Genomic DNA, 13,037 nt, shown 5'->3' on the forward strand with positions numbered 1-13,037 from the left:
CTCGACGAGCACCGCGAAGACGCCAACTCGACGTTGCGTCGCGGCTGTCCCGCTCGCGCGAGGACGAGCGGCGTTCTTGCTCGTGGCAGCAGTCGATCCAAGGCTCATAGCCGGCCGGACCAAGCCAACGCCTGGCGAGCGGGAGGCGCAAGTCGTCGTGAGGGACGACGTTGGAGAGAGCGAGCCTAGCCACTCGACTCGCTCTACCGCTCGACCTCACTGCTGAGTCGGCATCTGCGCTCTGGCTGCGTAGCCGCACTCTTCAATAGCAGCCGCGCGCTGCACTCGCTGCGCCGCGAGCCGTCGTCGCTTCGCCGCATCCTCATCAGCCTCGTTTCACGTCAACCGACCGTCCTTCCCCGACGACGACTCGTGGACCGGCACGAATGACGGTAGAGGGCTACAGAAGGGTCGATGCACATGTCGGGCAGGGCAGCAGCGCTGCCGCGGTGTTGGACGACGGGTGCGTCCTCCTCTCTCTCCACCTCTGTGTTTGGCCGCCTCTCCCTCGACCCGCACCGCGTTGCAGCTTCGCCTTGCACTCGATCAGTGCTCCCGAGCTAAACATGATCCCCACACAGGTAAAGCAGCTGCGCAGGACGAGCAGGTGGGCGTGACGAGCGGCGCCAGCGCGGATCTCGAACTCGAGGCGGTTCACTTTGATCCTTGTGCGTCCCTCTCGCTCTTCTCCTCCCATTCACTACCCGCACCAGGGTCTGTCCTTCGTGATGGGCGCCCCGCTGACCCCGTCGACCTCGCGCCGCAGGTTGGTCGCGCCCGCGACGGCCATCCCTTCCTCCTCGTCCGGCAGCTCCCAGCTCGTACCCTCTCTCTCTCGCGACCTCCCCAGTCGTCGTCATCATCCGCTCTCAGCGCTTTCGGCGGGCCCAGGATGACCGAGCTGCCCGCTCCGCGACTGTCGCTCGTCCCGGCGGCCGACCAAGCCGAGCCGCCGAGGACGGGCGATCCTGCGCAGCCTTTCTCGAACGCTATCTCTTCGTCCATCCCGGCTGGGGCCTTCTGCCCGCGTCATCTCGTACGAGGAGGTAGTCACGATGCAATTGAGCGCGTCGGTCGAGCCATTTGTGTCGTGCACAGCGAGAGTCGCTCTGCTCGCTCCTCCTCTCGAGTCGTCCGTGCGGCGACGAGAGAGACGCTTCTTCTCCCAATCCTGTTTCTCTCGCGTGGTCTGCTAGGCTCCCCTGTGCGAGCGTCAGGCTGCGTCAAAGCGAGAGCTGCAGCCGAGAGCGCCGAGCGAGCCTCTCGACTTGGGAAGGCTGCGAAGCGCCTTCCCCTCCGTCCTCTCGCTCGCACCGCCATCGCGCCCTCAAGCTCGACCGGACCCACCGCAAGCACGTTCAAGATGGGCTGCTATCCGTCGCACCCGCACCCGCACGCCCGCTGGCACACCGGCCCTTCCGTCGTCGTCGTCGCCGGGTGCGCCCCCTCTCTCTCCTCGCGCACGCACACGATCGAGTCAAACTGACCTTCGCCCTTCGCACACAGTCCCAGGCGCCCATTCGCGTGAGCCCCGTCTCTCTCCGAGCCCTCGTCGAGCGAGGCGAGCTCACTCTTCCGCCCTGCCCCACCCGCGCGTCCGACCGCCCTCCCGCAGCGCGCGCTCGCACATGACTACGACGACGCACACGACGGCGAGCGTACCGATGCGCACGAGCCAGTACGGCGCTGGGCCGGCGGTGTACCCGTGCGTCCGCGCTTCCCTCGCCCCCTCGGCGCCTTTCGCGCTCGCGAGCGGACTCGCCTCATCTCTGCAGGGGCGGCGGCGGCGGCGGGTACGGCGGCAAGAAGGTGACGACGACGACGAGCACGATGATGAGGGGCGGGAGGAGGGGCAGGAGGTGCTGAGCGGGCCCCGGATCGCTTTCGAGGACGGCGCACGGACGAGGACGGGACGCGCAGCTTGCGACGAGGCAGGAGAGCCCGCAGAGGAACGCGACACGTTGCGGCTTGCATTACAAGGGAGGCTACGGTGAGCGAGACCGAGAGAAAAGCTCGCGCCCCGCCCTGGCGGCCCCGACCTCGCTCGCGCCTCACCCCATCCACCACCGCACGCCGAGCACGGAAACTGCGACTGCTGGCCAGACGACGAGACCCACGAGGAAGAGGGCAATGTCTGCACGTGTCGGGCCCGCAACGTGCGACGGGGCGCCCGACGCGCCCGAGGCGAGGTCGACGGGCGCGAGAGGCTGCGCGCGCTCGAGCTTGTGCCGCGCGAGAGCCGCCTGCGCCACCTCGAGCTGCGCCTCGACGCTCGCAAGCCTCGCCCGCAGAGCGTCGCCGTCGGCCTCGCTCGGTCCCGCCGGTGCGCGTACGCCCGCGGCGCCGCCGCTGGAGGACGCGCCGCTCGCCGCGGCCGACTCGCTCGCGCCGCTCCCTGCCGCGCCCGCTCCGCCCTCGCCACCACGCTCGAGCGCCGCAAGCCTCTTCTCGATCGCGAGGCGCCAAGGCTCCTCGTCGTCCCGAGCCGCGCCCCCCTCGCCTGCGCCCTCTCGCCCCTTCTGCTGCGCCCGACCGCCGCGCCCCGCTCGTCCCGCACCGCCCTCGGTCCCACCCACCCGCCGCGCGTGCAGCACGAAGCGCGCGACGGCGTCGACGAGGTACAGCTGCGCGTGGGGCGGGAGGCGCGGTGCGTCGCGCTCGCGGTCGCGGTCGCGGTCGGGGCCCGTGCGGGAGGAGGCTGAGGTCGAGGGCGGGAGGAGCGCGAGGCGCGGCAGGGGCGGCAGGGAGGGGAGGTGCGAGAGGGTGGTGGCGGTTGGGCGGGCGGGTGCGGGTGTGGCTGAGGCGGAAGAGGAGGGAGAGGGGGCCGGCGCGGGGAGGAGGTCGAGCGCGTGGAGGAGCGGCGCGACGGTCGAGAAGAGGAACAAGGGCGCGAGGGCGTCGGCGCTGTTGCTGAGCGAGGCTGTCGCACCCGCCGCCGCCGATGGAGGCTTGAGCGCGTTCCTCGTCCGCTGCGGCTCGAGCCCGCCGGTCTCGCCGCCCTCGTCATCGTCGGCCGCATCGACGTACGCCTCGAACGCGACGATGCTCCACTCGACGACGCGGCCCCACACGGCTTCGAGGCTCGGCGCAGCGTCGGTCGGGCGGTCCTGGAGCGAGGGGAACGTGAGGAGGGACGGGAGGAGGGTGCGGACTTGGGCGCCGGCGGGGAGGAGGTGGATGCGCGGGAAGGGGGTGCTGCGGGGGTGCGAGGGGCGGCGGTCAGTGTCGCACCACCTTGAAAGAGACAGAGAGGCGGGAACAGCGGGACGCACGCGAGCATGCTCGCCGTCGAGTACTCGTCGGGCGGGATCTGGTCGGACGCGATCTTCCAGCTGCGACGCAAGCAGGTGAGCCTCATGTTGAGGGGCACGACAGGAATCCAGAGAGAGTGACGCACTTGTGCACGATGCCGCCCTCTTCCTTGTCCTCGCACGAGTAGGCGCCGCGCGTCTCCCACTCGAGCAAAGCGGCGAGCTCGTCGAGGCGGCCGAGGTCGGCGGCGATCTTGCGGGCCGTCTTGAGCGGGGTCCAGAGGTCGAGGACTGCGAGGGCGTGCGAGGCGAGTCAGCTCGGGGTACGGGGCGAGGCGAGGGCGGAGGGAGAGAGGACGGACAGGGTGCGAGGCCGGCGAGCGTGGTCGAGTAGTCGAGGCGGTCGAGGTCGTACCGCAGGAGCACCTCGATCGGCGTGACAGCGCAGGCGAGGAGGATCCTGCCGAGCGAGACAAAGGGCTCTCTGCGGGTGCGTGAGGCGGGTCAGCGACTCGCTCGTGCGCGAGAGGTGGGGGAGGAGAGGGCGGGCGGCGAGCGCACCGGTGCTCGGGGTCGATCAGGCGCAGGACCTCGACGGTGGGGCTTGATGGACCATGGCGCAGGTCCTCGGTGTCGCTTGCAGCGCTCGCGCCCTGGTTGGCGAGCGGGAGCTGAACCGAGAGGCAGATCGAGGGGGAGGTGCCGGTGCCGAGCGGGCGCAGGAGGCGGAAGGAGAGCGGGAGGGCGTTGTAGGGAAGAGCAGCTGCGAGTTTGGCCACCGTGGCAGGGCGCTCGAGCGAGTGGTGATTAAGCGGCGAAGGAGGAAGCGAGCGACGACTCGGAGGCGGCTCTCGAGACGAGGGAGACGACTGCGAGCTGCACAGGGTGTCTATGTTGCACTGTACCGGCCCATCTACAGCAGCTCTGTCCAGATACAGTCGGCCCCTCCCATCGCGTCGAGCGTCCACAGCGGGTCCTCCCCAACAGCGATCCCCTCTCCCTGCGACGCCATGGCCGGCGCGACACCTTGCCCGGCATCGACGTCCGGCCCGGGGGCACCACCTGCCACGCTTGGCGTCGAGGCCGGCGCCGAGGGGCCGCTCGTCGAGGTTGAGGCGGGCGGGACTGAGAAGAAAGGGTCGGTCGAGAGGAGGGTGAGGAACGAGAGCGGGTTGTCGAGCGGGACCGAGAAGGCGGCGTTGAGCGCCTCGAGCTGGACGACGGTGCCGAGGCGCTCGATGAGGTGGTCGAGGTGCGGGTTCGAGTAGACGTAGCCGATCTTGAGCAGGGTGGCCGAAAGTCTGCAGAAGCGCGAACGCGAGGGGAGGGTCAGGAACTCGCTCTGTCGCACGCTCAGGAGAGACGTATCGACGAGAGAGAAAGGTCCACGCACTGCTGGCACGTCGGTACGAGCTGGTCGCCCATCGCGCGTGCGTGCCCGGCGTCGTACTCGGCGAGGAGGAACTCGGCCCACTGCGGGAGGAGGCGCGGCTGCAGGTGCGTCCAGAAGTAGATGATCGGCGTGCGCTCGATCGCCGCCATGACCGCCTCGAGTGCCGCAAAGCCGTACGCTCGCGCCTGGCTGATGTGCACCTCGAGTCGGTCCCGCGCGAAGCGGGCCGAGATGGACTCGCTCGACGGTGCCGGCGACGGCGTGCTCGATGCCCGACAGGCCTGCAGGTCGTGGTAGAGAGGAAGGACGAGGGCGGTCCACGCGACGGCGGCGAAGAAACGGGTCGACTTGAGCGCCTGGACCTTGGAGAACGGCACGGGCCGGAAGAGGGAACGGTCGGCGACGGCGCCGCAAGCCTCGAGCAGGCGATCCGTGTGGGCGACGAGCGAGATCGACGCTTGATGAAGTAGGTCGACCCGGCCGAGCGTCGACAACACGGCCTGCTCGTCGAGAGGTGCTCCTCGCGAGCGAGCCAACGTAGACGAGGAGAGGCACGCCTGCAGCTCGAGTGCCGCCCGAACACACAGTCCAGCATCTGCGCTCACAGAGTGTGGGTGTCAGGCAAAGGGCCGTTGTGCGAGGCGAGAGGAGGAAAGCTCGACGCACAGATCCCGATGGACGGCCACTGCTTCGTGCGCTTCGAGTCTCGGAGCGCGTCGTCGAGGTCTTGCACGTACGCCTCGGCGGTGAGCTCGGGCGAGTCGACGAACTTGGCGAGGTCGGGTAGTGGCCTGCGCACGTGCACGCGGTCAGCTCGGTGCCGAAAGGAGACGAGGAGGAGCCGCTCGACGACGCACAGCATGATCGAGCCGTCGCCGATTGCCGTGAGGTGGTCGACTGTCTGCAAGGGACCGACGACGCCGAGTCAGTGCGTACGCAGGAGGTCTCGACGAGCGGCCTGCAGAGGGACGCACGAGCTGCATGGCCCACGGGGTCGACTGCGTCTGCGTCTGGCTCAAAGTGCGCAGCGGCGCCAGTGCTCGGACGTGCGTGTAGTAGATCGACAGGTATGGGCGCGGCGAGCCGACTGGATGGTCTGTACGACAGGAGCAGGAGTGAGCCGCCCGCCTCGTCCCACGCACGAGGAGGAGAGAGAGGGGGACGCACCAACGGCAAAGAGGAAGTCGAGGGCCCAGCACACCGCGGCGTGCGTCGCCGTCGCCAAGTAGAACGTGTCGCCACCTTTTGCGCGACGCAGGGCCTCGTCTCGCAAGGCGAGAAAGGCGCCGAGTCGTCGGCGGCCAAACTCGCGCAGGTCGGGTCCGAGCCGCTCGACCGCCGTCATGCTCGTCGGGTTGTCGGAGCGAGAGCCGATGATGGCCGAGTGGAACGAGGCGAGAGCGCCGGCGGCGAGGGCGCAGTAGGCCAGCGTGCGCAGGTCGGGCGCGAGGGCGGCCAGCTCGCCGACCGTCTTGGGCGGAGCGAGGAAGAGGCCCGAGTCGTGCACCAACGGGTGGGTAAAGCGAAATCCGGCACCTGTGTGCGCGCGGGTCAGCTCTGATACCGAAAGAGTGCTGAGAGCAAGAGAGACAGGCGACGCACGCGGAAAGAGGTCGTCGACGATGCTGTCGTCCAGCTCAAAGGGCAACTTGTTGCCGACCGGATCTCGGGCTTCCCTCGAGGTCGACGTGATGTGCGGGAGGTTGCTGGCTGTCGGTGTCGAGCTGGTGGATCGTGGCGCAAAGGTAGGGGCGGGAACGAGAGCCGGAGAGGCGGACGGGTGAGGGCGAGAGGCGGCGGTTCTTGTTCGGCTCTGCGGCGGTTTGCGGGCGATGGGCGTGGTCGTACACCTGCACACAACAGATGTCAGCTTGATGGACAGCTACTCGTCTCCCGGTCCCTGGCGCGACTCGCAGTATCTCGGCTTCGACGCAGCGAGGACAGCCAGTCGGGCTCGGGTGACACAGCACGCGCTTGGCCTGCAGAGAGGACATGAGCGCGCGCACTGAGGTCCCTTGACGCACGGGAGAGGCGACGCACCTTGCACCGGTCGCAGGCTGGCGGCTTCTTGTCCTTGAGGCGGGGGCGAGCGTCGAGGGTGGACGGGCTCTGCTCGTGAGCTGTGGAAGTCGTGGCGCTCGAGCGATCCGCCGGCATGGTGTGTGTTGCAGCGGCGAGCACGTAGAGAGCGACGGGGGCGCAGGAGGCCGCCTCTCATTAGTGTCTCGCTCCGCCAGCGAGGTGCGCGGAAGAGAGGGAACCACAAAAGCTCCTCCCTCCTCCTTCATCATTCGCGGCACTCTGTGCAATGCAGGACCTTGTGCCTTCTCCAGCTACTCGCCGCCATGTCGAGCCTGCGCCGCTCCCTCCTCCCCGCCCTCCTCGCGCTCGCGCTCGTGCACGTCGTCGCCGCTCAGTCTGCCAACGAGCAGGCCCAAGACAAGGGCATCGTTGTCGAGACGGCGCCAGCTGCAGCTTTCCTCGTCCTGTACCTCACTGCGACCGTCGTCCAGTGGTGCCGTGAGCCCTCGTCTCCCTCCTCCGCCGAAACTCGGAGCCGTGAGCGCACTGACCTTTTGCCTGCGTGTTTGACAGTGTGGTTCCGGCACGGTCGACAGGCCTACATGCTCAATCTGCTCGTCGGCATGACCTGCAAGTCGGATGCCCTCGAGCCTTTCGCTGCGGCGCTTTACTGACTACGCTCGCTCGCAGGCATGACTCTCGGGTTCCTCCTGCGTGTCAAGAACAACTACGCGTGGCAATTCCTCGTGCGTCACCACGTCACTCTTTGCAGCAGCGCGTGGCCCAGCTAAACTGTCCCTTGACCCGGTCGCAGTTCACCTTTTTGTCGGTGCGTCGGTCTTTCGCTCGGACCCTCTCTCTAACACTGACAAACTCGCTTCTTGTTGCACAGCCCTGCGCCTTCCTCGCACACGGATACGTCGTCCTCAAGCACATTGCAAAAGCCCTGGACCGCGAGGTGTCGTCAGCCTGCCTCTTCATCCCGGCTCGTGGCCTCGTCTACATCTTTGTCCTCAGCGACGTCGTCACGTTCATGGCGCAAACTGCCGGCACTGCGTTGGTCATCATCGGTGGCAAATGGCTCTCCCTGGGTGAGAAGGTCTGTACAGATCACGCTCGTGCGGCTGCGAGGACCGTGCACTGACAGCGTCGCCCTGCTCGTCGCAGCTCGCAATCTCGGGTCTCGCACTCGCGCTTGCCTCCTTCTCCCTCTTCACCGTCCTCCTCGTCGTCTTCACAAAGCGCATGTGCGTGTCCAGTCGTCCATGTCGCCCGTATCTTTGACTGACCCATCCTCGCGATCCGCAGCCGGGCTCGTGATTCGGACGTCTACTTTCCACGCACCTCAACGCGACGCAGCACCTTCAACCCTTGGTCCAAGGAGCCGGTCGACGACCTGCGCACGCTCCTCGTTGTCCTTGGCCTGACCTGCATCGCGATTCTCGTGCGTCTCCCCGCTTCTCCTCCTTTCCACCCGGCTCCTTGAGCGGGCTCGCCCTCTGCATTCGGGGCGGACATCTCGCTCTCGGCCTGATCACGGACCTCCCCACACAGGTTCGGAGCGTCTTCCGCCTGATCGAGCAGTGCGACGGGTGGGGCCTCTCGCTTTCACGTCCTCTTTTCGTTCACTGTTGCCTTACTGACCTCTCTCGTTGCGCTCGCACAGCTTCTTTGGCTACATTGCCACGCACGAAGCCTATCTGTACGCGTTCGACTCGACGCCGCTCTGGCTCGGCATGGCGCTCTTCTGCGTCGTCTGGCCGCCTCGCCACGTCGCCGGCCTCAACGCTCAGCAGGACCCACTTCTCTTGAGCGAGCGTGGGCATGTCGCTCCTCGTGGCGCAGCGAAGCACTCGGGCGGCGCAAGGGCGCGCGGTGGAGCAGGGCTGGAGCAGCTTGGCGGAAAGTAGATTCGGGCGGAGCAGGGGTGCGCGCGGGGCGAAGCTAGCAAGCAGAGCTGGCAGTAGTACGATCGCGAGAGGACGACCATGAGCTTGGTGACTTCAGCTGGACGCTTGAGCGGTGTGCGAGGAGAAGAAGACGGAGGTGACGGTGGTCGAGGCGGTCGACGACGGCGGCGCGGCTTGCTGCAGGACCAAGGCCGAGGCTTGCTATTGAAGCATCTGGAGTGCAGCTAGCAGCCGACTGGTCCGCTCGAGAGGCCGCAAGGTGGTCGCCCGGGCCGCCGCGATGAGATCTTCATCGGTCCCCCCGTCCCTCTCACTCTCACTCGCTCACAACAGCTAGCCAGACGACAGGCTAGTCGCAGAGCACCCCATCAGCCTCCTCTCGACCGCCGAGCACTCGCCCACACAGCCCCGACCCGCCCTCGCTCATCTTCTTCCCCCTCTCGCCCTCGTCGCCGGCCATGGCCTACAACCAGTACCACGACCCGCGCGCGTCGGTCGACTACGCCGAGCACCTCCACGACGCCGGCGGTGACCCCTTCTCGTCGGGCCAGTACGCCGCAGGCCCGTACTCGGGCCTCCCGCTCGACGGCGGCGACCCCGAGATGGTGCAGCGCGACCGGCCCCTGTCCGACCTCGGCTCGAGCGAGGCCGGCGGCGCATCGGCCTACTGGCAGCCGGGCGCGCGCGGCTCGGTTGCGGGCGGCGCGGGCGGCGCGGGAGGGTACCTCGCCGGCGACGACTGGGTCGACGACACCGAGGGGCAGGACTCGTGGTGGAGGCGGCACCGGTGGGCGGCCATCGCGGGCATCCTCGCGCTCCTCGCCGCGCTCGCCATCGGCCTCGGCGTAGGGCTCGGCGTCGGGCTCAACAAGTCGAAGAACAACCGCGACTCGGCCCAGCTGAGCGATGGAAGGACGTCGTCGGGTGCGCCCCAGGGCAGCAGCGTCAGCGTCGGCACAGTCGTGTTTACGAGCACGAGCTTTGGGAGCGGCGGCAGCGGCGAGCCGCAGACGATCACGAGCACGTCCGAGGCGACGTCGGCCGTGCCGGACCCGACCCCGTCGTCGAGCTCTGAAGAGGACACGGCTCAGTCCTCCTCCTCTTCGTGCGTCCCGGTTCTCTCTCTCGCGCGCTCTCTCTCTCTCCGTAGAAAGACTGAGTCGCTCATCTCTGCAGGTCCACCTCCCCGCCCTCGTCCTCGTCCTCGCCGAGCAGCACGACGACGACCGAGCCGCCCACCTCGAGCACGACGCCGCCGCCTTCCTCGTCGTCCACCTCGAGCGCACCCGAGAGCAGCAGCACCCCGAGCAGCAGCTCGTCGTCTCAGCTGTCCGAGGCGCCTTCCTCTTCGACCTCGAGCGAGAGCTCGTCGACCACGCCCGCTCCGTCGAGTTCGAGCTCGGCACCCGCATCTTCGAGTGCGTCCCTCCTCCTACTTCCTCCTCGTACTCAGCGACGACACTGACTCGAGCTCGCCGCACCCAGCCACGACGCCTCCCGCCGAGTCGTCCTCGTCCTCGTCGCCGACCACCTCGCCCGCCGGCGCCGGCGCCTCGCCCGCCCAATCGACCGACGACCAGGGTGGCACGTACCAGTTCACGACGCGCCCCATCGTGCGTCCCTCTCTCCCACCTCTCTCACAACGAGAAGGTCGACTGACGCCCCGCAAGTCCCCCTCCCCGCTCTCCCCGTCGTCCGCCTCGCGCCCTTGACCGGCTCGTCGCGCAGGTCAACCCGGGCGGCTTCACGATCGGGACCTTGACGGGCTATGTCACCATCTCGGCGTGAGCCGGCGAGCCCCCCGCCTCCTTCCCCCTCCTTCCACCCTCTCTTCTCCTCTCCTCGCCCGCCTCGCGTGCTCAACAGACACTTCCCCTTCTCGCCCCTGCGTCCTGTCGCTCCTTCGCCTTTCCCCTCCCACACATTTGTCACTCGCTCTGTAACCACTACCTTCTCTCTCTACTCGTCGAGCTGTATAGATCTGAAACTCGAGCCGACCTTGCTGTCGAATCCGAGGCTCGCGCATAGCCTACCCAGCTCGCTTGTTCGCTCGTTCGCTCGCGTCAGTCTCTCGGTTTCTGCTTCTCCTCGCTCGCGGAAAGAGAGTCGCCAGCTCTCGCAGCACAGCGCACGAGCCCGTCTGCACACAGCTCGCCTTTCTCGCTCGCTCGCACACCTCTACAGCCACCGTCCGACCTCCCTCGCGCCTTCCTCGCCCTCGCCATCTCCCGCACCGCCTGCGAGAGCCCCCTTCCAGCGCCACCTACCCTTGCCCTTGCCCCCCTCCCTCTCCCTCCACTCGCTCACCCAGGTTTGGACAAAGTCGACCTCGGCGCGGTGAATCTTGGCGATCTCGGGCGGCTCGGTGCGGCCGGGAGGGAGGCCCTGCGGGTGCGGCGGGAGGGATGGACGAGGAGGGGCGGGCGAGAGGAGCGGGGGAAATGAAAGAGGCGGAAGAGGGTCAGGATCTAGTCGGCCGGCTCGCGAGAGCGCGACAGACAAGGAGAGACAGAGAGAGAGAAGGAGAGAGGGCTCACGTTCTCGTCCCAGTGGTGCACGCCGCCCTTGATGAGCTTGAACGGGCGCTTGAGCGTGTCCTTGCGGTGCGGGTTGGGCGCCGTCGGCGAGTGGGGCGTCGCGTAGAGCCAGGCTGCGGCGCGACGAGGTTAGTCAGGTTTTTCGACTCGTGACAGCCGATCGAGAGGAGGGAAAGGAGAGACGCACGGTCCTCGCTGCCGTCGACGAACGCGAGCCGCGAGTGCGACAGGTTGGCGCCGCCCAACTGGTTGACCGCCGTGATGTTGGGCATGACCGGTACGCCTGCGACACGTAGAGATGTCATGAGAGGTGACAGGGAAAAGGAAAGAGAGAGAGAGAGAGGCGGACGCACGGTTGAGCTCGCCGGGCGGGAACGCCTTGCGGCAGATCTTGCTCGTGTACTCGACCGTCAACAGGCGCGACACAAGCGACGGCGTGCCCTCGGGCGCGGCGCCGATGAAGTAGCCCCACTCGGTGCAGAACTGGTACGCCCACGAGCGCCACTCGTAGTCGTCGAGCGCGTCGCCCGGGTACTCGTCCGTCCCGAAGCACGCGTCCTGCGACTCGTCGGGCGGGCACAGCGGTGCGACGTGCTGCTTGACGTACTCGCCGTACGCCGCGAGGCTCGCGATCGCCTTGCGCGGGTCCTGCGGGAACGAGGTGGCGCCGAGGGTCGGGGAAAAGGCGGCGACGAGCGAGTCGGACAGGGCGGACGCGGCGATGGCGGTTGACGTCTTGTTCGTCAGGGCGGCGCAGAAGGCGTCGAAGCGAGAGCTGCCGACCGCGCCGTCCCAGTTGCGCGCCTGCCACGACCCGAGCGGGATCGCAAGCGCGTTGACAAAGTCGGCGTCGGACGTGACGTTGTCGAGGCCGAACAGGGCCTTGAGCGGCGGCGTGAGGAAGGGCGAGTTGAGGGCGAGCATCGTGTCGACGAGAGAGGTGCTCTCGACGAGGCGCTCGATGCAGTCGGCCGGCGCAGAGGCGCGGATGGGCTGTCGAACGAGTTCGAGGTGAGCGGCAAACCTCGCGGCGACAGGCGCACACAAGAGGGGGTACAGACGCACCTCGTAGTACTGCCAGAAGTCGACGATGGCCGTCGTGACCGCCGAACTGGCGATGGCGCCGTCAAAGACGTCCGGATGAAGCTTTCTCGCGAACGCCGCCTTGGCGCCGGCGTACGAGCCACCGATATAGTACCACGGGGCGGCCGATCCGGCGGTGAGGTTGACGTGCTCGAGACCAGGGATCTTGACGGTGCGGGCGAAGTGCGCGCTGTCGTGGAGCGACTGGCGGGTGTCGAGGAAGCGCAGGTCGTCCGTCGAGAGCGACTCGACAGGGAACGACTCGCCGTAGTACCGGTGCTCGAGAATGATGCCGAGGCCGTGCGTGGCCCGACTGAGGATGGCGAGGATGCCCTGGCGCAGGAACGGGATGCGGCCGGCGCCGTCCGTCTCGCCGCCGTCGAGGAGGAAGACGGGTCCACCGGGCTTGTAGTGCGACGCGTCGAACCAGTAGCGCTGCGAGAAGGTCGCGTTGGGCGTGGAAGGTGGAACGGCCTGTGTGTGTGCTCGTGTCAGCTCTGCGCGGAAGGAGGACCGGGAGGGAGGGGACGCACCGGGTCGTGCGAGACGAGCTGCTGGAACGTGTGCGCCGGGTAATCTTGCACCGTCTCGGCACTCGAGAAGGCCAGCTGGTCGGCTCCTGCAGGCCACGCCGGTCCTTGTGCGAGTTGTGCGGCGGCGCGCTCCTGCGCGGCGAGATGCCGATGAAGGCCGAGAGGAAGGGCGGGTACGCCGTCGCGCAGCGCTCTGGTGGTCAAGAGCGGCTCTGCTGCAGCGAGAGAGGCCAGCCCAGCAAGGGCGAGGTGCACGACGAGCATGGTGCGGTGGTGGAAGGCGACGACCGCGCGGCCCCACCTCTCGA

The 13,037-nt window shown here is 68.0% G+C and overlaps 5 protein-coding genes across 5 annotated transcripts; 3 read left to right on the top strand and 2 right to left on the bottom strand.

Annotated features, from left to right (window-relative positions):
* Nucleotides 1-1,363: 1,363 nt before the first annotated feature.
* On the top strand, nt 1,364-1,866 carry RHOBADRAFT_47557 (uncharacterized protein; the record flags this gene model as incomplete). The annotated part of the gene is made up of 4 exons (XM_018415005.1): nt 1,364-1,437; nt 1,507-1,524; nt 1,616-1,705; nt 1,776-1,866. The coding sequence occupies 4 exons, from the start codon at nt 1,364-1,366 to the stop codon at nt 1,864-1,866; spliced, it is 273 nt and encodes a 90-aa protein (XP_018267652.1).
* Nucleotides 1,867-2,051: 185 nt separating this feature from the next.
* Nucleotides 2,052-6,801, bottom strand: RHOBADRAFT_56454 (uncharacterized protein; the record flags this gene model as incomplete). The annotated part of the gene is made up of 14 exons (XM_018418355.1): nt 2,052-3,195; nt 3,273-3,332; nt 3,398-3,542; nt 3,614-3,735; nt 3,813-4,014; nt 4,188-4,552; nt 4,645-5,239; nt 5,311-5,435; nt 5,502-5,545; nt 5,619-5,740; nt 5,812-6,180; nt 6,247-6,354; nt 6,404-6,494; nt 6,685-6,801. The coding sequence occupies 14 exons, from the start codon at nt 6,799-6,801 to the stop codon at nt 2,052-2,054; spliced, it is 3,609 nt and encodes a 1,202-aa protein (XP_018267653.1).
* A 188-nt stretch (nt 6,802-6,989) lies between these two features.
* On the top strand, nt 6,990-8,576 carry RHOBADRAFT_47559 (uncharacterized protein; the record flags this gene model as incomplete). The annotated part of the gene is made up of 9 exons (XM_018415006.1): nt 6,990-7,164; nt 7,240-7,254; nt 7,357-7,412; nt 7,481-7,495; nt 7,559-7,765; nt 7,834-7,913; nt 7,975-8,110; nt 8,221-8,249; nt 8,333-8,576. The coding sequence occupies 9 exons, from the start codon at nt 6,990-6,992 to the stop codon at nt 8,574-8,576; spliced, it is 957 nt and encodes a 318-aa protein (XP_018267654.1).
* A 458-nt stretch (nt 8,577-9,034) lies between these two features.
* Nucleotides 9,035-10,584, top strand: RHOBADRAFT_56455 (uncharacterized protein; the record flags this gene model as incomplete). The annotated part of the gene is made up of 4 exons (XM_018418356.1): nt 9,035-9,681; nt 9,753-9,994; nt 10,062-10,189; nt 10,305-10,584. 4 exons carry the CDS (start codon nt 9,035-9,037, stop codon nt 10,362-10,364), a joined length of 1,077 nt encoding a protein of 358 aa, XP_018267655.1. The 3' UTR covers nt 10,365-10,584.
* Nucleotides 10,585-10,754: 170 nt separating this feature from the next.
* Nucleotides 10,755-12,993, bottom strand: RHOBADRAFT_56456 (uncharacterized protein; the record flags this gene model as incomplete). The annotated part of the gene is made up of 6 exons (XM_018418357.1): nt 10,755-10,961; nt 11,114-11,226; nt 11,301-11,396; nt 11,467-12,106; nt 12,179-12,670; nt 12,730-12,993. The coding sequence occupies 6 exons, from the start codon at nt 12,991-12,993 to the stop codon at nt 10,755-10,757; spliced, it is 1,812 nt and encodes a 603-aa protein (XP_018267656.1).
* Nucleotides 12,994-13,037: the final 44 nt, after the last annotated feature.

This window comes from Rhodotorula graminis (assembly GCF_001329695.1).
Source record: "Rhodotorula graminis WP1 unplaced genomic scaffold RHOBAscaffold_20, whole genome shotgun sequence".
In the NCBI taxonomy this organism is placed as follows: Eukaryota; Fungi; Basidiomycota; class Microbotryomycetes; order Sporidiobolales; family Sporidiobolaceae; genus Rhodotorula; species Rhodotorula graminis.